The sequence below is a fragment of the Toxorhynchites rutilus genome, chromosome 1, assembly GCF_029784135.1.
Source record: "Toxorhynchites rutilus septentrionalis strain SRP chromosome 1, ASM2978413v1, whole genome shotgun sequence".
In the NCBI taxonomy this organism is placed as follows: Eukaryota; Metazoa; Arthropoda; class Insecta; order Diptera; family Culicidae; genus Toxorhynchites; species Toxorhynchites rutilus.
This window is the reverse complement of record NC_073744.1, coordinates 98,054,584-98,074,456: the sequence shown is the minus strand read 5'-3', so window position 1 is coordinate 98,074,456 and position 19,873 is coordinate 98,054,584. Positions and strand designations below refer to the sequence as shown.

The following is a 19,873-nucleotide window of genomic DNA, read 5'->3' as shown; positions in this document are numbered from 1 at the left end:
TCTTCTTTTGAAGTCGCTCATTGAGCAAATTTTCATTAAGCTTCTTCTCGTCCTCAAGCCGCTTGAGCTCCAGCTCGGCCAATCTTGCTTTGGCACTGGAAGTAGTAGATTTGCACGATAATGCACTCGTCAGCTGTTGAATGTGTGTTGAGCAGTCCTTACAGACGAAACTACGCTGTTCTATCGACTCGTTGACACCAGCGCATGATAGGTGAAACCACCGCTCACATTTTTCACATTCAACTTGTTTCTCCTTCCAGTCCGGTACAGAGCATGCAGCACAGTTACGTGGTGTTGTTTGGAGGGTATTTTGAGGCTCCAACTCCTTTACCTGCTTTGCATTTCGTTTTCCGGAATTTTTCGAAGTCATTCATAGGTTTATCCCAGAGAGGGTGATGAAGAGTGGAATAAATCTTGAAGTTTATTGAAACACGTGGAATTTCCACGAGAGATTATGGGCAATCTCAAGAGCAAACACGTTTTTTATGTTTGAGATTTCTGTCCCTTAGCTTTTAATTTGTGTAGTTCGTGTGTTCAATAGTAAGTTTTATAAGTTTCACTTTCCAATCTAATTGTCACGTCTACCTATTGTGTTCTTCAGCTTGTGTTTTGTATGTCTGATTGTTTGTCTATTTTAATTTGGTTCGCACTGTCAGTTATGTCACTGTCACCTAGTTTCGACATTTCGCCTGCCTCGTCGACCCAACAGGGTTCGCTCGCAACAATACTTAAGCGATACTCTGGTGGTAAAACGCATTCATTTTTCGTGAGGACATCGACAAGACAACATCGTTACTGAAAGAGCTGAAAGAACTGAACGAGCTGAACGAACTGAACGAGCTAAGCGAGCTGAACGAGCTAAACTAGTTGGACGAGCTGGACGGCGAGGGATCGAAGGATCAAAGGATTCATTACCGGACCTGACCTGAAACGCATTGTTTGTTTGCAACTGTGAGGGACCGCAGAAAAGCCGATCCATTAGAAGGAGAAGAGAAGGCGACCAAGAGAGTATCAGCATCGAAAAACATCGGAGACATCGGAGCAGCTGCCACAGACACACATACACGTGCGGATCTATATTCGTTTGGTTTCCATCCAGCATCGAGAAGATTCCGGAAAGATGTTATCGTTGCTGAAAAATAATCTACCAGTTCTACTGGGAATTGAAAAAAACATTCAAACGAAAGAGTTTATTTTAATGTTTTCTAACCATATAACACAGCGATCAAATACATTTGGTTTTGTGATTTTTCAATCAAGTGCAATGAACAGGTTGTTATCTAGTTAGCACTGGTGGGCTTCGAGTATCGATGAGAATCTGGAAAGATGTTATCGTTGCTGAAAAATAATCTGCCAGTTTCCTAGGAGTTGAAAGTTACATTCAACCGAAAGAGTTTTTTATGTTTTCTATCCATATAATACTGCGATCAAATACATTCGGTTTTGTGATTTTTCACTCAATTGCGATCAACGTAAAACCATGTCTTTCGGCAATTTATTACAGGTGCAATGAATCTTAAGAAGGAATTCCCGCTCTACGCGCACTGGCAAACGATGTTTATTCAACAATTTCTCAAACGAGAAATGGGTGTTGTGAGAAAGGATAAGCGAACGCAAAAATTATGTAGACTGATTTTTTTCCCAAATATATATTTTTATCAAGGCTCATATGGCGTTTGCCTCACGGGGCCGGGAGTTCAATACTTTGACAATTTTTCTTATTATCTATGTTAGTAATATGTAACCGATTACTCGCGGTTGGCTCGAGGTTAGTATTACAAGTGTTTTCGTAATTGGGATGATGCTGTCTCCAATGTAGACTGATTTGATGATATTGTGTCTATTGGAATTGGAATACATATCATATCACAATACAAGCAATGTATTATGTATTATGCAACTTTCGTGTGATTGCAGAATTCATTCAGATGCAACTAAAAACAAATGATCACTAAATCAACGATAGTCCTACGTCACCCTTGCGGTTATACCACAGATATAACCCACTTCCTGTTTTTCGATTTTCAAAAACTCATACTTTCACCGCTTTGCGCCACTCTCCCTCAAGTTCTGTTGAGCTGATATTTTTACTGACTGACTGTTTTAATTCTCTTTTTTTTAAAATAAACTATCGTTTCAATCACCATTTCTCATGTACAATCAGTAGATAAATTGGAAATAAGGCATTTGATTTTTCAAAGATTGATTCTTTGGTACTGATTTAATCAGAGAATCGATCCCTATGTCGTTTGGAAAATCGATTCGTCAAGATGGATCTGGGATCTGGATTTTTGCTTCCGATCAGCTGCCAGGATTCATATTCTCAAGCTGGAGAGGATACAATATCGTTGCTTGCGTATAGCCATGGGGTGTTTGCATTCGACACATACGATGAGTCTCGAAGGAGTACCCCCGCTTACTCTTCGGTTCACAGAATTATCCTACAGATTTCTCATCCGTTGCAAGATCATGAATCCATTGGTGATTGATAACTTCGAAAATCTACTACAACTGACTCCTCAGACAAGTTTTATGTCTTTATATCATGAGTACCTTACCCACGACGTGCACCCTTCACCAGGCATCTTCAACCAAGTTTGCTTCCCATACTTTTGCAATTCCTCTGTCATTTTTTATCTGTCCATGCGACAAAAAATCCATGGAATACCACATCACCTACGCCCCAATGTTATTCCGTCGATATTTTCGGAAAAATATGGGAAAGTTGGATCTGATAAAATGTTCTTTACAGACGGTTCATTCATAAACGGGTCCACTGGTTTCGGCATCTTCAATGAAAATGCCAGTGCCTCTTTCAAACTCAAAGATCCCTGTTCCGTGTATGTCGCAGAAATGGGTGCGATATACTATGCTCTAGGGATCATTGAAACACTGCCCATCGACCATTATTTTATTTTTCAGACAGTCTCAGCTCAATAGAGGCAATCCGCTCAATGAAAGTTGATAAACGCTCATCTTATTTCCTAACAAGAATAAGACATCTATTGAGTGTTTTGGTCGAAAAATTATTCAAGATTACCTTAGCATGGGTTCCCTCTCATTGCTCGATTCCGGGGAATGAGAAAGCGGACTCGCTAGCTAAGGTGGGCGCTTCAGAAGGCACACTTTTTGAAAGGCAAATTGCCTATAATGAATTTTTTCAGATTCCTCGTCAGCACACACTCATTAGTTGGCAGCGCATGTGGAGTGAAGATGAGTTCGGTCGTTGGTTACACACGATTATCCCTAAGGGTGGGTTTAGACTAGTGATATATTCATGTGAAGAAATATGATGAGATTTATAGAAATCGCATCAACCGTTTACACTAGCGAGAACTTCTATAATGAATATATTCATATTTTCGATGAATTTATTCACCTGAAATAGAACTGCATCCAACTTTAGTGATTTCTCACCAGTGAGAAATTCACAAGCGTTTACATATGCTGAATTTATTCAAGTTATATATACCTCGAATAAGTGTATCATATTTATTCTCACCCGTTTACACCTATTTTCAGGTGAATAAATCCATCTATAGCTATAGATCTCCCTAGTGTAAACCTGCCATAAGGTCTCGACGAGTGCTTGGTTTAAGGGATTGAATGTAGGTCGTGATTTCTTTCGCGTGATATCTCGGCTCATGTCCAATCACTACAACCTAAACGCGCATCTCTATAAAAATATAGCGCTCCTATCTTTAACCGAGAAAACTATGAAAAACTAACTCAATCAATAATTACAAAAGCAAAAATTCAATTTTTTCGCAAAGGAATATTTTTTCAAAGAAAAATTACTCGTAAGCTTCAATTTAATATACCGATGATATGAATCGGTCCAATAGTTCAAAAGTTATGACTTTTTTGTAGTGGGAAAAATGGGGAAAATTGTTTTTCGAACCATCGATTAGTATTGAAAAATCATATTTCAAAAACGAAAAAATAGCATATCTGATATCAAGATATTTTATGAAAAAAATTCTAAGCTTTCAAGAAAAAATATAAAAAAATATGGTGCCCCCTAGTCCAAAACCATGAAAACATTAAAAAACGACTACAATCAATAATTACGAAAATAGGATCCATATTATCTGCAAGTTCAATATTTCTCAATTAAAACTCATTGGCTTCAATTTGATGTGTCGATCATCTAAATCGGTTAAGTGGTTCGAAAGTTATAAATTTTTGAAAAAAGTCATTTTGGGAAAAAGTGGAAAAAATGATTGTTTGGATCACCCTAAAATGGAAATGGGCACCCCAATGAAAAATAAAAAAAAAATACGAGTCTAATGTTTTGCGATAAAGAACATAATTACAACCTTTGACGAAGATCTGAGAACCACTATATTGGTTTGGGGCGATGTACAAAGTATTAATGAATATGTGAAAATTAACGTTAAAAGACATTTCTATAGATCTGCAAACTTTTACAGACTTTTCCCCATTTTTAACAGACATTCACATATTTTTACAAAAAAAATTCAAAATCATCTGGCATCTCTTCCTTCCACTTTTCATCGAATATTTTCAAATCACAGGAGTAAACATTTACGTGACTCTGACTTCGTTTGTTTTTATTTCGTTCGGAAAAACGTTATGTCAAAGAGAGGGGACCTTAAAAATGCGTTTCTCAGTGAAAGGCTTAGATGCTCTTTCAGAGATGCAATGGTTAATTGAACAATTGACGGAAAAATATAGTTCGTTCATTTTATAATTTTAATTATTTTTGCCCTTGACAACAATACCTCTATTATAGTGTTGATTATCATAAGAAAAATAACACTCCTGATCGTTGGATCTCTTTTGACATTTCAATTGGATCTTTTTTGACAGCCGTTTTGATTCAGTCCGCACTACCTAGATCTATACCTGTTCCTCAGAAACGCCGATATCAACGTTTAATGATGTTTCCTTCGTTGTGTCCCTGTTTCATATCCCTCCTATCCGACCTATAAACTTTTACTTAGTCGCGGCAATACATACACACATTCTTTACAGATACACGGGCCAAAGGTTGTGCAGTCCACTGATGATTCAACAAGAGCCAAAGGTTGTACCGCTCATGACAACTCTACACGATCTGATGATTGCGCCGGCTAGTGACCATTCTATCCTGGATTCCTCGAGTTGAGAAGACGCACCACGCTAGATATGGGGTACATACTAGGGGGGCGTTGCTGATTAATGGTCAGCTGCATCCCAATAGGAAGTATCCCGTGTCGGGCACACGTACAGACCATTGGAGACAGCAACATCCCAATTACGAGAACACTTGTAACACTAACCTCGAGCCGACCGCGAGTAATCGGTTACATATTACTAACATAGATAATAAGAAAAACTGTCAAAATATTGAACTCCGGCCCCGTCAGGCTAACGCCATATGAGCCTTGAAAAAAATATATATTTTGGAAAAAAAAGATGGATTTTTTCGAAAGATTGCCCAATTCTAGTCCGGAATCGACCCCTCTGTTATCTGGTCTCATCTCAGGTATTATAAACTTCTCCTATATTTATGTAGAACAGAGTAACCCCAATTCTAGTAATTGTTAGCACAGTGGGGCTAGTCAATCCATATAGATAACAATTACGTTCTCTTGTACAAATTCTCTTCCTCGACCATAACGACTTGTTTTTCTGTTTGTAATTTCATCAATCTATTGAGCCTAATACACATAAAACAATGGATGAAAAACTTATTGCTTTTTTTTGTTATACTTTCAGCAAACTTCACAACAAATAACCGGAAATATGACATTTTCGTTGCTAGTCTTCTATAAAAACGAAAATATTATTCAAACAATTAATCGGATTCTAGTAAGCGAAATCATAACTGAAACTTTGGGCGATCATCAAATCATATCTGGACCTAAATGGTTGCTGAGAAATTTGTTCCCAAATGGACCAACATCAGTTAAACGTTGTAATGGATACTACGTTTTAGATACATACAAGTCAAGCTACTTATTGCATGATGAACAGTTCCACTCAGAAAACATAATATTTATTAAAGAAAGTATAATACAACAAGGCATATCTGCTCGAATATTATTCAACAACAACTCAGTGAAGAGAATGATGGGGTTACGATTTCTCCCAGTAGAAAATCTATTCCCATTAATACCATCAATACGTGAATTGATTTTCTCTCGCAGATCGTATCAAAATGCAGCAGCTTATGTTCCGTACATTGAAAATACTGTCGATGCCAATGAATTTCGTAGTACTTTCCGGCGAGATTCCAAGGAACCAAATGGATCTGATAACATTATTATTAACGAGGTATACATTAATGAGGTAAAGCAACTCAATCTAACGATTCGCTTCAAGAATCAACACTTTGAAACAGAATCTGTTAGCCATCTGATAATTGGCCGTCTGGAACAAGTAGACTGGGCAGAGATAACTTACAAAGAAATGAAACAGCGGCTTGTACTGCTATTGATTATGGAAGATGGCCGATATGTTTTAAACTTGTTTGCTCACAAGGATGATGGTCTCATTGAACAGCAAGCAATTACATCACTGTCATCATTTAGTAAATTTCAGCTTGTGCAACATAATTCCACATCAACTTTTATGACATTATCACAATCAATCGAAGTGCCTCCAGATAATGTTGTCTACAAGATACAGTTGTTCTATTACGATGTTGAAGTAATGCGATTTGTGCACTTCCAAACAATGAGAGACTACTACAGATTTGCTATAGCTGTAGCATTGCATGAAAAGGTCATGCTTATTGTTGCGAAAACCAATTCAAACGTTTTGATGGTTATGGAACTTGTTGACAATGTGCTCTATCAGAAAATTATGTTTCATTCTAACGTCGCATCAGTTGAAGTATTAAATTTAGAAGGTACGTACAAACATCATAAATTAATTATTCAAATCGAAGTTCATTTAGAGAAGTCTTGTCTCCATCAAGTTGTATAAGCTACATGGTCTGTGTTTTATTAAAACAATAAGTTAGTTTCGTGCGTGTGTATATAAAGGAAATTTTGTGAAACATTCCACAACGTGACAATTTGGCCAACCTAACCATTTCGAGATGATTTCGCGTAAAAATGATCTTCTACATGATTCCACAATACATTCCAGAGGCATCAGGTCACTTATTCCAGTGACTTTCTGGTAAAAATTCGTAACTTTGTGACAAGACGTGGCCACCAAAACGAAAAAAAAAATTAATCTGGGTGCAGAATGAAAGAAATTGGTATTTTGAGGATGTTTGCGTTCATAAAAGATACTTTCCTTATATATATATATATATATATATATATATATATATATATATATATATATATATATATATATATATATGTATATATATATATATATATATATATATATATATATATATGTATATATATATGTAAATATATATATATATATATAATATATATATATATATATATATATATATATATATATATATATATATATATTATATATATATATATATATATATATATATATATATATATATATATATATATATATATATATATATATATATATATATATATATATATATATATATATATATATATATATATATATATATATATATATAAGGAAAGTATCTTTTATTTTTAGCAAACATCCTCAAAATACCAATTTCTTTCATTCTGCACCCAGATTAATTTTTTTTTCGTTTTGGTGGCCACGTCTTGACACAAAGTTACGAATTTTTACCAGAAAGTCACTGGAATAAGTGAGCTGATGCCTCTGGAATGTATTGTGGAATCATATATATATACACAGCCATTCCATGCCAAACCGTTATAGCGGTTCTCTGATTTTCGTGAAAAGTGGTAGTTTTGTTCTTTATCGTATTTTTTTGACGTAGGACTACGTCTAACCGTTCAATATGGGGGCCCATTTCAATATTTCGGTGTGAGAAAGTGTTCAGTTTTTGAACGCTAATACCTCCTCAATGAATGAATGGATTTTGGTTCCAAATAAACACATTGATAGGAAATATCCTCAGCAAACGTTTATATGCTACACATTACGGTTTTTCAGCTCATATAAAGATCAAATTGATGAAAATTGGAAGATAGAACTCCCTACTTTCTCTTACATTTTGTCTGCGCTACCGCAGCAAACAGTTATTCATTACAATCAACAAAGGGTACGGGCGACACGTATGGACAAGGTGAAGGAGGGGGACAAAAAGAGACTGTAAATGAATATAGGCGGTCGCTACAACGTTAACTATATGGCTATATAAAATGAGCGATGGTGGTGCATGGCCACAATCATAGATCAGAAAAGGCTTGACTGTGGAGCTAAGCAGATCAGTATTTTCCCACTCTCTCGAGTGTTTGGAAAGTTTGAATCTTGTTGTAACACGTTTAAACCGAAAAAGTGATATCACTATTATAGCGAATTCGTTTTTGTTCAGTTTCAACCTCAGTGCCGCACTAACTGCTGTCAAAACGTTTTTTTATTCAGTCAGTTTCGCACTCAGTGTCGCACTGGTTCGTCCCGAAAGCTGTTAGTTTCGCACTGAGATGTTTCACGGGTTGGCACTCGGGTTCACCAATACAACTATACCGAACTGTCAAGTTCCGAGTATATTTTGGAAAATCTAAAAATAAAAACTATGAAGATGAAAAACCTGCTGCTTTTGCTTTTGTATTATTGGAATCGTAATCCAATTAGGATTCTAATTTTGAAAGCATTAAGCTACGTGTGCTTTCATTGGGAGGCGAAAATAACGATGGATATTCAGGTGTAATAAACCTGCTTTCAAAATCAAAATTATGAATGAAAATTTACTTTAACGTATCGAATATTTATTTCATGTGATGAAATAAGAGGTTTTTTTTCGATATCACAGAAACATATTGAACGAAAACTGTGGCTAATGATGATTTTATATTATAATAGTAATTATTTGTGGAAAAACCAGGAAATGCATCGACAAATGGTTAAGTCAGTCAAATGGTTAAGTCAGAACTACATGTTTTAAGTAATAAAACAATATGAAGTGAAAACATTCATTCAAACTTTTATATTTTTACACTGCACTTGGCCCTGCTGATCTGATAGAGAATAATTTACCTCCCAAGCATTAATATCGCCATTAGACGTCGACACTGTACATTTATCGTCGCGAATATAAACAAATCAGACTATATAACGCACACCAACAAAACACCGCATTCGTGAAACTGAAAACGTTTTTTTATTACAGAGTCAGTTTGGCACTGACTCAGTTTTAAAAACGAATTCGCTATTAGTTATCCGCTGTCGCCTATCGTGCAAGATGGGTAAAGGAAAACACCGCAACTGGCAGAAGAATAAGAAGAAGAAATATGACGCTGAAAAACAGTCGTCTGATAGTGAATCGCCCGAGGGGAAGATAACCGTAAGAGAAAAATACGAAATAACAGCGTTCGCTCCAGGAATGATCGCTCATCGTATGAATCAGAGAGCATGTGCACCATCAGAGAATCCAATGTCCCAGCTGCTCGCGTTCAATCTGCAGGTACGCTGTCGTCGAATAAGAAGAATGTTCCAGTCTCAACTACACCCTCTTCCAATCAAAAACCTCCTCCAATCATGGTGAAAAATTTTCCTCTGGACAAACTGATGAAGGAGCTCGATGCCGAAAAAGTATCTGTTGAATACAAATTGTGCCGTATCGGCACTAAAGTGACTGCTGCCAGCAGAAAAGATTATGACGCCGTTATCGTTTATCTTCAAGGACAACAGGCACAGTATTATTCTCACGATTTCTCGAACGAAAAACCATTTAAGACGGTGATAAAGGGGCTCCCGAATATGGACACTAAAAACATCGAAGCTGAGCTCATACATCAATACAAGCTGCAGCCCCTGGCTGTGTATGCCATGAGACGCAAGGATGAGGGAACGAGAGAATATCATGATCGATTTTATCTAGTGCACTTTCGGCGAGGTAATGACCGTACTTGTCCCAAGCGCGTGGAGTACAGGGACATTCGTAAAAAAGCATCAATATTCAACCAACGTGGGAAGAAGAAGGACAAGATACCGCCTCCGCCGGCTGTAAATATACAAAATTATCCCGCTCTTTCGGCTAATACCTCCCACTCAACCGTCGTTCCGCCAGTCGGATCTAACTGGGTTGATCCGAGAATCAGAACTACTCATCCACGTACCGTCAGACCGGAACAAGTACAAGAAGAAGACAATATCTCTGAAGAACTGAGGCCAGATAAGTACGACATGGAAAAACTTCTGGAAATTTTCAACGAGATGATCACCGAACTACAGAAATATCAACATCGGAAAGATCAGATCCGCATCCTGGGTCATTTTATCATTGAATATGGCTGCTAATCCTATCAAAATTTTACTGTGGAACGCCTGCTCGGCGGCGGGTAAACGTGAGGAGCTAATTGAATTTCTTCAAACGAACAACATTGATGTGGCTGCTTTAACAGAGACACACCTCAATCCTAGCACAAATATTGCTATCGCCATTCGGCGAGGCATTGATTATAGAATCCTTCCTAGTTTCAATACAACCGTCATCGAAGCTGTAGGTATAGAAATCATGTCTGATCTAGGATCAATAAAAATATTGGCAGCATACTGTCCGAAGCAATGTACGGAGAGGAACGGTTTTTCTCGACACTTCAAGCATGATATCAGCAAACTGACCAGAATCAACGGTAGATTCATATTGGCCGGTGACCTTAACGCGAAACATGAAGAATGGAATAAAATACGACGTAACAACAACGGTTGTCTGCTCGCGGATGACACCCAGGCGGGGTACTACTCTGTCTATGCTCCAGATGATCCCACGTTCCTATCTTCAAAGGGCAACCCATCAACATTGGACATATTTTTGTCAAATCTTGGAAACAATTTTTCTCATCTGCATACCATCAACGACCTACGATCGGATCACTATCCGGTAGTGGTTGAAGCTGGACATATCGTGTGGAACAACCATCGTAGAGTGCGAAAGGACTTTCACCACGTCGACTGGGTAAGATTTCAACGTATTTTGGACCAGCAAATGAACGTTGATACCAACCTTGTTACAACCGAAGACATCAATCACTCCCTGGTGGAATTTCAAAGGGCCATCAGCTTAGCAGAGGAGGCTTGCATTAAGAAAATTCCTGTTGTAAGCAGATTCTTAACTCTTGATGATACTACAAAGCGTATTATAAATCAGAGAAACGTAATTAGTATTGGAGACCCCCCCGTCGTTGTTACGTGAATCCACCCCTACAGTATGCGCAGGAGGTGAACCCACCCCTGATGATGTTAGGAGAACAGAAAACGAAGAAACAATTTTCATTCCAAAGTAACGCTCAGTTTAATAAAGACGTATAAAATAGTCTCCGCGTTTACGTTTAATTATATTCGTTTTTCCCGTTTCCGCTGCGTAGTTGTTCCTACTCTGCCGTTGGTCCGCCAATAGGTTATGGGCCCAGAGTAGAAGAAGTGAAAATTTAGATAAATTGCGGTACGGAAGTCGCGTTCTTCGTCGCGAGTGTTTAGTCGTTTACCCGTGAGTGCGGAAGAAAAAAGAAGATGGCGGACGGACAACGTTTCGCGGTGCCAAAGCTAACGAACCACAACTATCAAGCGTGGAAATTCAAAATGGAGATGCTTCTCATTCGGGAAAAGCTTTGGAGTGTGATTGTGGACGCGAAACCGGAGCCGGTGACAGAAGCATGGACGGAAGCGGATTCGACAGCTCGTGCTACGATTGGTCTGTGCATTGATGACAGCCAAGCGAGCTTAGTTCGTGCGTGTACCAGTGCGAAAGCTGCCTGAGAAGCCATCAAAAATTACCACGACAAAGGGTCGGAAGTGTATTTGTTGTAGAAGTTAACCCACTTGGAGCTAGCGGAAGGAGGTAACATGGAGAACCACTTGCAGGATTTCACCGATTTGCTGCAGCGCATTGCGGACATTGGTGATCAGATTCCCAAAAAGTGGCAAGTTGCGATGCTGCTATGCTCGTTGCCGGAGTCATACGATGCTTTAGCAACTGCCCTGGAGCAACGGCCTGCCGACGAGCTGACGCTAGAGTTAGTGAAATCTAAGCTGCTGGCAGAAGCTGAGAAGAGACGCGAACGATCCGAAGGTGCTGCGGCTGGTGGCGGAAAAGCATTGCTAACGGAGCATCATCACAATCGTTGAAGCTGTGGTGGTGGAGGTAGTGGTGTGAACAAAAAAAGTCGTGTGTGCTACCACTGCAATAAACCGGGTCATCTGAAGAGGAATTGCCGTCTTCTGCAGAAGGAATCCGGAAAGAAGAAGGAAAATACCAGTCAGCACAAGAAGGAAGAAGATCCCAAAGTGAAGAAAGTGCAGAGCATGGAGGGACCGGTTGCATGGATCGTCGGTCAAGGTGAGCCGGCTAGTTGGTTCGTCGACAGCGGTGCGTCGCGCCATATAACAGGCGATCGGAACCTCTTCAAGATTATAAAGCCGACGAAGGGAATGAACGTAACGCTGGCTGATGGTGAAAAGGCGGAAGTAGCAGGTATCGGAGATGGGACGATCATTGTTATCAACGGACACGGCGATGCGGTCGAAATTGCCGTGGCGGATGTGCTGTTCATACCGAAGCTGACGAGTGGACTTATTTCAGTGAGTACCCTTGCAAGTAAAACTTTTCGAGTAATGTTCAGTGAGAATGACTGCGAAGTACGGAACAAGAACGGTGAAATAGTGGCCGTGGCCAGTCGCTATGGCAGCCTGTACAAGCTGTGTACGCCGGAGCAGGCATTGATAAGTTTACAGCCATCTCATACGTTAGATTGTCAGCATACATGGCATCGCATGTTAGGCCATCGTGATCCCGACGTGGTCAAGGCGATTTCTGCGAATGGACAGGCACTTGGGTTGAAGATAGCGAACCCCCTTTCCGAAAACGGCCGATCGTGGATCGAAGGAGCTCTTGGACCTGGTGCACACTGACATCAGTGGTCCGATGGTGAGAACGCCCAGTGGGAATAAATATTTCCTGACATTGATAGATGATTTCACTCGGATGGCATTTGTGTTCCTTCTACGACAGAAGTCTGAAGCTGCTGACAAGATACGAGAATTTGTGGCGTTCTGCAAAACTCAAGTTGGAAAGACGCCACGCCTGCTGCAATCGGATTGTGGAGGTGAATACATCTCGAACGAGCTACAAAGTTTCCTGAAGAAGGAAGGAATAGCGAGCCAGTTTACCGCGCCATACTCTCCCCAACAGAACGGTGTGGCAGAGAGAAAGAACCGCTATTTGAAGGAAATGGCCTTGTGTATGCTGCGAGATACAGAACTGGAGCAGAAATTCTGGGGCGAGGCGGTCCTAACCGCCACGTACATCCAAAATCGTGTGCCGTCTCGGTCAATTGGAATGTCGCCGTTTGAAAAGTGGTATCAACGGAAGCCGAATCTCGAGCACTTCAAGATATTTGGTTCAGAAGCATGGGTGCAGATTCCCGCCGAGAAGCGGAAGAAGATGGATGTTAAGGCTCGGAAGCTAGTATTTATCGGCTATTCTAACCAACAAAAAGCATACCGATTCCTTGATAAAGAAACCGAACGCATAGTCATTAGTCGGGATGTCAAATTTGTGGAAGATGTGAACATGGACAAGGAAACGCCGTCAAAGACCGATAAGTCGAATATAAAAGAATCGACAGTTGTGTTGGTGCCACCGAAGCCTGATAAGAAGTCGGATGATGATGAAGAGAATTTGCTGGGGTTCGACACTGCCGAAGATATTTTTTACGGACAGGAGGAGTTAGCCGAACCCATAGAGGACCAACAACAAAATGAAGCGGAAGCCGAACGCGGAGAGGTTCCCCGTCGTTCGGCAAGAGGTGAATTACCAGCGAGATTTAACGATTACGTGCTTGGTTTGGCTACGATAGATTGCGGAGAACCAACAACATTCGAAGAAGCTACGACGTGCAAGAAGAAGAATGACTGGATGAAGGCGATCAACGAGGAATACAAGTCTCTCATTTCCAATAACACTTGGGAGCTAGTAGATCCACCGGACGGTTGCAACGTCATAGGCTGCACATGGATTTTTAAGAAAAAGTTAGATGCGGCTGGGAATGTCGACAGGTTCAAGGCCAGGCTTGTAGCCCAAGGATTTGGTCAGCGCTACGGTTGGGATTACGAAGAAGTTTCAGCCCCCGTTGCTATGCAATCTACATTTCGTGTATTACTTACCATAGCCGGACACCAGAAATTACAGGTTAAACATTTCGATATAAAGACCGCGTACTTATACGGAACGCTGGAGGAAGTGATTCACATGCGCCAACCGAAAGGTTTTGTAATTCCCGGGAAGGAGCACCAAGTTTGTAGGCTTCACAAAAGTATGTATGGTTTGAAGCAGGCCGCGAGGGTGTGGCATAAGACCATGACTGCAATCCTGAAAGATTTAATTTTCGAGCAATGTTTGTCGGACACATGTTTGTTTCGGAAGCATCTGGAAAATGACCAGTGGATATTTCTGCTAATATATGTGGATGACATCGTGATCGTTTGTAAACACAGTGAGGAGATAAGAAGAATTGAGTTGGCTCTTCGTGACAAGCTGGCGGTGACAACACTCGGGGACATCAACTGGTTCCTGGGAATGCGAGTAATCAAGAAAGACGAATTTTACTATCTGAAGCAAGACCACTTTATCAAGAAAATCGCGACACGCTTTGGATTGGAGGGAGCAAAAGGTTCGAAATATCCCATGGACACGAACTATTTCAAGCTGAGACTCGACAGCGAGAAGTTGAAGGATAACGTGAACTACCACAAGCTAATCGGATGTTTGCTCTACCTAGCAACATACATTCGTCCGGATATAGCCGCAAGTGTGAGTTGCCCCACAGCGGTCGATTGGACGGAAGCCAAACGAGTCGTCCGCTACCTGATCTACACCATTGATTACGGGTTGAGGTTGGGTGGAAAGGACGAAATGAAGCTGGAATTGACAGGATATTGTGACGCAGACTGGGCGGGAGACACGTTCGACAGGAAGTCATGCAGCGGCTACTTGTATCGCTTAGGTGGAACAACAGTATCGTGGACGAGTCGAAAGCAAAGCTGTGTTGCCATGTCGACAATGGAGGCCGAGTACGTGGCCGTATCAGAGGCGGTGCAGCAAGCAGTGTGGTTACGATCGCTGCTAGAAGAAATGAACCAGAAGCAGATCAACGCAACGATTATATTTGAGGACAACAGAAGCTGCTTGGACTTTGTCTCTCTTGACTACCAGAAGAAGAGATCCAAGCATATCGACACACGGTTCCATTACACCAAGAACTTGTGTTCGTCTGGAGTGATAAACCTAAAATATTGTTCATCAGAAGACATGATCGCGGACATCCTCACTAAACCTCTAGGGTCGTTGAAGGTGAAGAGGTTCGCAATGGAGCTGGGTTTGGTATCAGTACCGGATTAAGAAGGAGTACACCAGGGTTGAATCCACGAGGAGGAGTATTGGAGACCCCCCCGTCGTTGTTACGTGAATCCACCCCTACAGTATGCGCAGGAGGTGAACCCACCCCTGATGATGTTAGGAGAACAGAAAACGAAGAAACAATTTTCATTCCAAAGTAACGCTCAGTTTAATAAAGACGTATAAAATAGTCTCCGCGTTTACGTTTAATTATATTCGTTTTTCCCGTTTCCGCTGCGTAGTTGTTCCTACTCTGCCGTTGGTCCGCCAATAATTAGGAGGCAGTTCCAAAGATCTCGTGATCCCCGGATTAAATAATTAGTAAACAAATTTAACAAAATTATATGCAAACGTATTCAGAGGCACAAAAATCAATCATTTTGCCGATCAGTGGAGAGCCTAGAGTCTTTATCTCGTCCGTTCTGGAAAATTAACAAAATACTCAAATCAAAACCAAAGCCAATTCCTCCTTTAAAGGTAGATAACTCCAATCTTATTACACCACAAGAAAAAGCAAACGCAATTGCATTCCACTTTGCATCATCCCATCAGCTAGGTCGCTCAATAAATAGTCCAATAGAGGAAGAGATACAAAGGACCTTAGATACTCTTAGAATGACCAATTGCTATATACCGCAAGAAAAGAAAATTACCTCTGATGAAATATCAACTGCTATAAGGTTTTCTAAAAATATGAAGGCACCTGGTTTGGACTCGATTTTCAATATAGTTCTCAAAAAATTGAGCTTCAGGACGTATAGCTACTTGGCAAAAATTTTTAACAGATGCTTAGATCTCCAATACTTCCCGAGTAGTTGGAAGCTAGCCGAAATTATTCCAATATTAAAACCAGACAAGGACCCAACAGACACAAGAAGTTATCGTCCTATTAGTTTACTCTCGTCTGTTAGTAAAATTTTTGAAAAAACAATACTGAACCGCATTCTGGAACATGTAGAAAGCAATAGGATTATCCCTCCTGAGCAGTTTGGTTTTCGCAGAGGACATTCGACGACCCAACAACTTTACCGTGTTGTTAAAGTTATAAAAGATAATAAACGTGTTGCAAAATCTATCGTCATGACGTTACTCGATATTGAGAAAGCGTTTGATAACGTATGGCATGCAGGGCTCATACATAAGCTCTACCGTTATAATTTCCCAATCTATTTAGTAAAAATTCTTCAATCATATCTCTCGAGCCGGTCGTTCAAGGTTTTCCTTAGTGGAGTATGTTCCGATTCTTTTGAAATTTATGCCCCCAGGGTAGCCTGTTGGGTCCAGTATTATATAATATATATATATATATATATATATATATATATATATATATATATATATATATATATATATATATATATATATATATATATATATATATTATATATATATATATCAGTCTGGCATTTTATGCTGATGACTCGGCTATCCTAGTGAAAGGAAGAAATACTAGACAAGTTACTTCTAAATTACAGTCTTAATTAACCACTTTCACCACTTGCCTTGGAACCTGGAAAATAAAAGTAAATGGTGCAAAAACTCAAACAATAATTTTTCCGTACAAAAATTCAAAGCGTCTAAAACCGACTCCAAATTGCTCAGTGACAATGAACAATAATAGAGTGCAATGGTCCAATGAGGTCACGTATTTAGGTATGACATTAGACAAAAAGCTGCTATTCAGATCACATGTAGAAAAAATCAGAACGAAATGCTCATTACTGATAAAAAAGTTGTATCCACTAACCAATCGCAATTCAAGGTTGTGCCGAAAAAACAAATTGGCTGTTTACAAATGTATCATCTATCCTGTCTTGAGTTATGCAGCTCCTGTTTGGGAGAACTGTGCTAAATCTCACAAAAATAAGTTGCAGGTAGTCCAAAATAAAGCACTGAAAATGATTCTCAATTTACCATGGTACACACGTACGACTGAAGTGCATAGATTGTCGGAATTTCTTAAGCTGGATATAAAATTCAATAAAATGTTGGCAGATTTTCGCCAAAAGTGTCAGAACTCTGAACATGAGCTCCTGAATACTCTTTTTGTTTAAAAAAAAAGACGGGTGGGTAATGTCGGGGACATAACCGGAGTGACGTAGGACTATACAATGGGGACAGCTTTTGTTAAATATATTTTAAATATATTGTTTTATTTTCTTCTCCTACGTGAATAACTACCTATCTACCTGAAAAATGGATTAGTTTACTGTTTACTCTTTATGAATATGTTGATGGTTCGGAAAAGAACCTTTGGTGTTGTGTTTTTGTTATCACTCGATATTCCCATATTGTTCGGTTAAACCTTCCTGTTTAGCTATTGCGTTTGCCACTCGCCACAGCTTTCACAGTTGGAAAATTTCTTCCCATCCAGCTTGTGACATGTTGTTCAGTAAATTACATTTAATGCGACGTGCCGGAGAAACACTTTGCCACTCACTGAAACTAATTGTTGCCTTGATGAGCGCCGAACCGAAGCTGCTCTGTTCTTGATGCGGGTTTTCTAATTGTCGTGAGCAGCTTTGCAAGCCAACTCGAGCACTCCGACGACCGAAACTCTATAATCGCTGTTAGGTATACTGGTGCTCCGGCACCAATCCGTTCGGCCTAGTTACCCTTGCGGAGCAATCAGTGAATGCGGCCAACAGGGAACTGGAGACCTGCACGGTTCGAATGAGACTTTGCCTTTCCCTTAACTTGTCCTCTTTTGTTACGTCCACGATGCCGATGCCGTACAACCACACGGGTTTACGGTTTAAAAGAAAATAAGATATTTTTTTGGGGTCCGCGTGTTTTATACTCTAGCGGTACACACTCACAGGATAGAGACAAATCGGCAGACTCAGCCAGAGGGGCGAGTCCAACGAGACGAACGAATGAGCGTTAAAAGGGAGCGATGGCAAAAAAATACATTCATTACGATTTGTTCGCTCGTTGGATTCACATGCAGGCTAAAAAGGACCCTTCAGGATCACAAAATTATCTTCAATCTAAAGAGTTTATTGTTGTGTTATCACTCGATATCCCCATCTTGTTCGGCTAAACCTTTCTGTTTATCGATTGCATTTGCCACTCGCCACAGCTTTCACAGCAAATTTCTTCCCATCCAGCTTGTGACATATTTTACAGTAAATTACATTCAATGGCACGTCGCATTACCACCACTCAGTATCGGATTGGAGGTAATTTTAACCTGTAATTGAACATTTGTAATGACAGTGGAACAGTGTCGACTTTCAATGTGGGGTCATAATTTGGACCCCGAACTCTATGTTTACAAAAATGTTCAACTAAATATGTCGCATTACAGGTCCGTCCAATTAGCTAAATGTCGAGATAAGTGTAAATTACTGTACTTTCAATCTAGAAGCAATTTAAGAATTGGTGAAAATCAATAAGCTCAGAACAACTGCCAAATTCACATACTCATCATATCCTGGCAAACAAATTATGAAAAAATCAATTTGTGTTTTATTATTATTTTGGATAATGTTTTAGAAAGCATTGAACAGTATTTCCTAAACTCTTTTTTGGAAGGTTTAATGGCCCTGAAAAGCGCCTTGTTTTATGGAATGGTTCCAATTTAGAAAACATAGTACTCGTAGTTTTAAAAAAAACCATTTCGAACGCCCTCGATGCCGCCTTGTTCTGGATTTGCCACCAAAGCAGTTTGTATAAAGAACAAACTTTTTTCTTCTGCTACCTGATGCCGTTTTGCGATTGCGTTTTTGCCACTCGCCACTCGCTGCAACTGCCTGTTGTCTTGATTGTCCACCGAACCGAATGTGTTCTGTTCCGAATGCGGGTTTTCTTATCGTCGCGAGCAGCTTTGCCAGCTAACTCGATCACTTCGGCGGCCGAAACTATATAACGCCGGCTCGGCCTAGCTACCCTTGCGGGAAACTCCAGACCAACACGGTTCGAGCGGGATTTTGCCTTTCCCTTCACTTTTCCTCCTTTGCCATGTCCAGACATGGCTGCTTGGGTTGGTTTTTTGATGTGTTGTGATGCGAACCGATGTGGTGAACAGTTTGAATGAGAATGATCGTTACGGCAGCGGAGCGGGGATTTTTAAGCTGACTGGCTGGCTCGAGAATTACGCATGTGTGAGACTGCGACCAATGTTTCGTTCATTGTTTTCTTTTTCCTTTCCAATCGTGCTTCATTCTATTTCGCTGCTGCTCTGGTTGCCCGTTTTTTTTTTTCCAAAATATATTTTTTATTAAGGCACATGTGGCGTTAGCCTGACGGGGCCGGGAGTCCAATATTTTGACAATTTTTGTCTTACAACTATGTTAGTAATATGTAACCGATTACTCGCGGTTGGCTCGAGGTTAGTATTACAAGTGTTCTCATAATTGGTATGTTGCAGTCTTCGATGCTCTATGCGTGTGCCCGACACGGGCTACTTCCTATTGGGATGCAGCTGACCATTAATCAGCA

At 40.0% G+C, this 19,873-nt stretch overlaps 1 protein-coding gene across 4 annotated transcripts in view; it reads left to right on the top strand.

Annotated features, from left to right (window-relative positions):
- The window catches only part of LOC129763041 (uncharacterized), a 568,624-nt gene that overhangs the window by 353,713 nt on the left and 195,038 nt on the right, over positions 1-19,873 (top strand). For all 4 annotated transcript variants that reach the window (XM_055761763.1, XM_055761766.1, XM_055761764.1 and 1 more), the window contains exon 14: positions 5,725-6,859. In XM_055761763.1, coding sequence (XP_055617738.1) covers positions 5,725-6,859 — 1,135 coding nt within the window. The remainder of the gene's footprint in view (positions 1-5,724; positions 6,860-19,873) is intronic.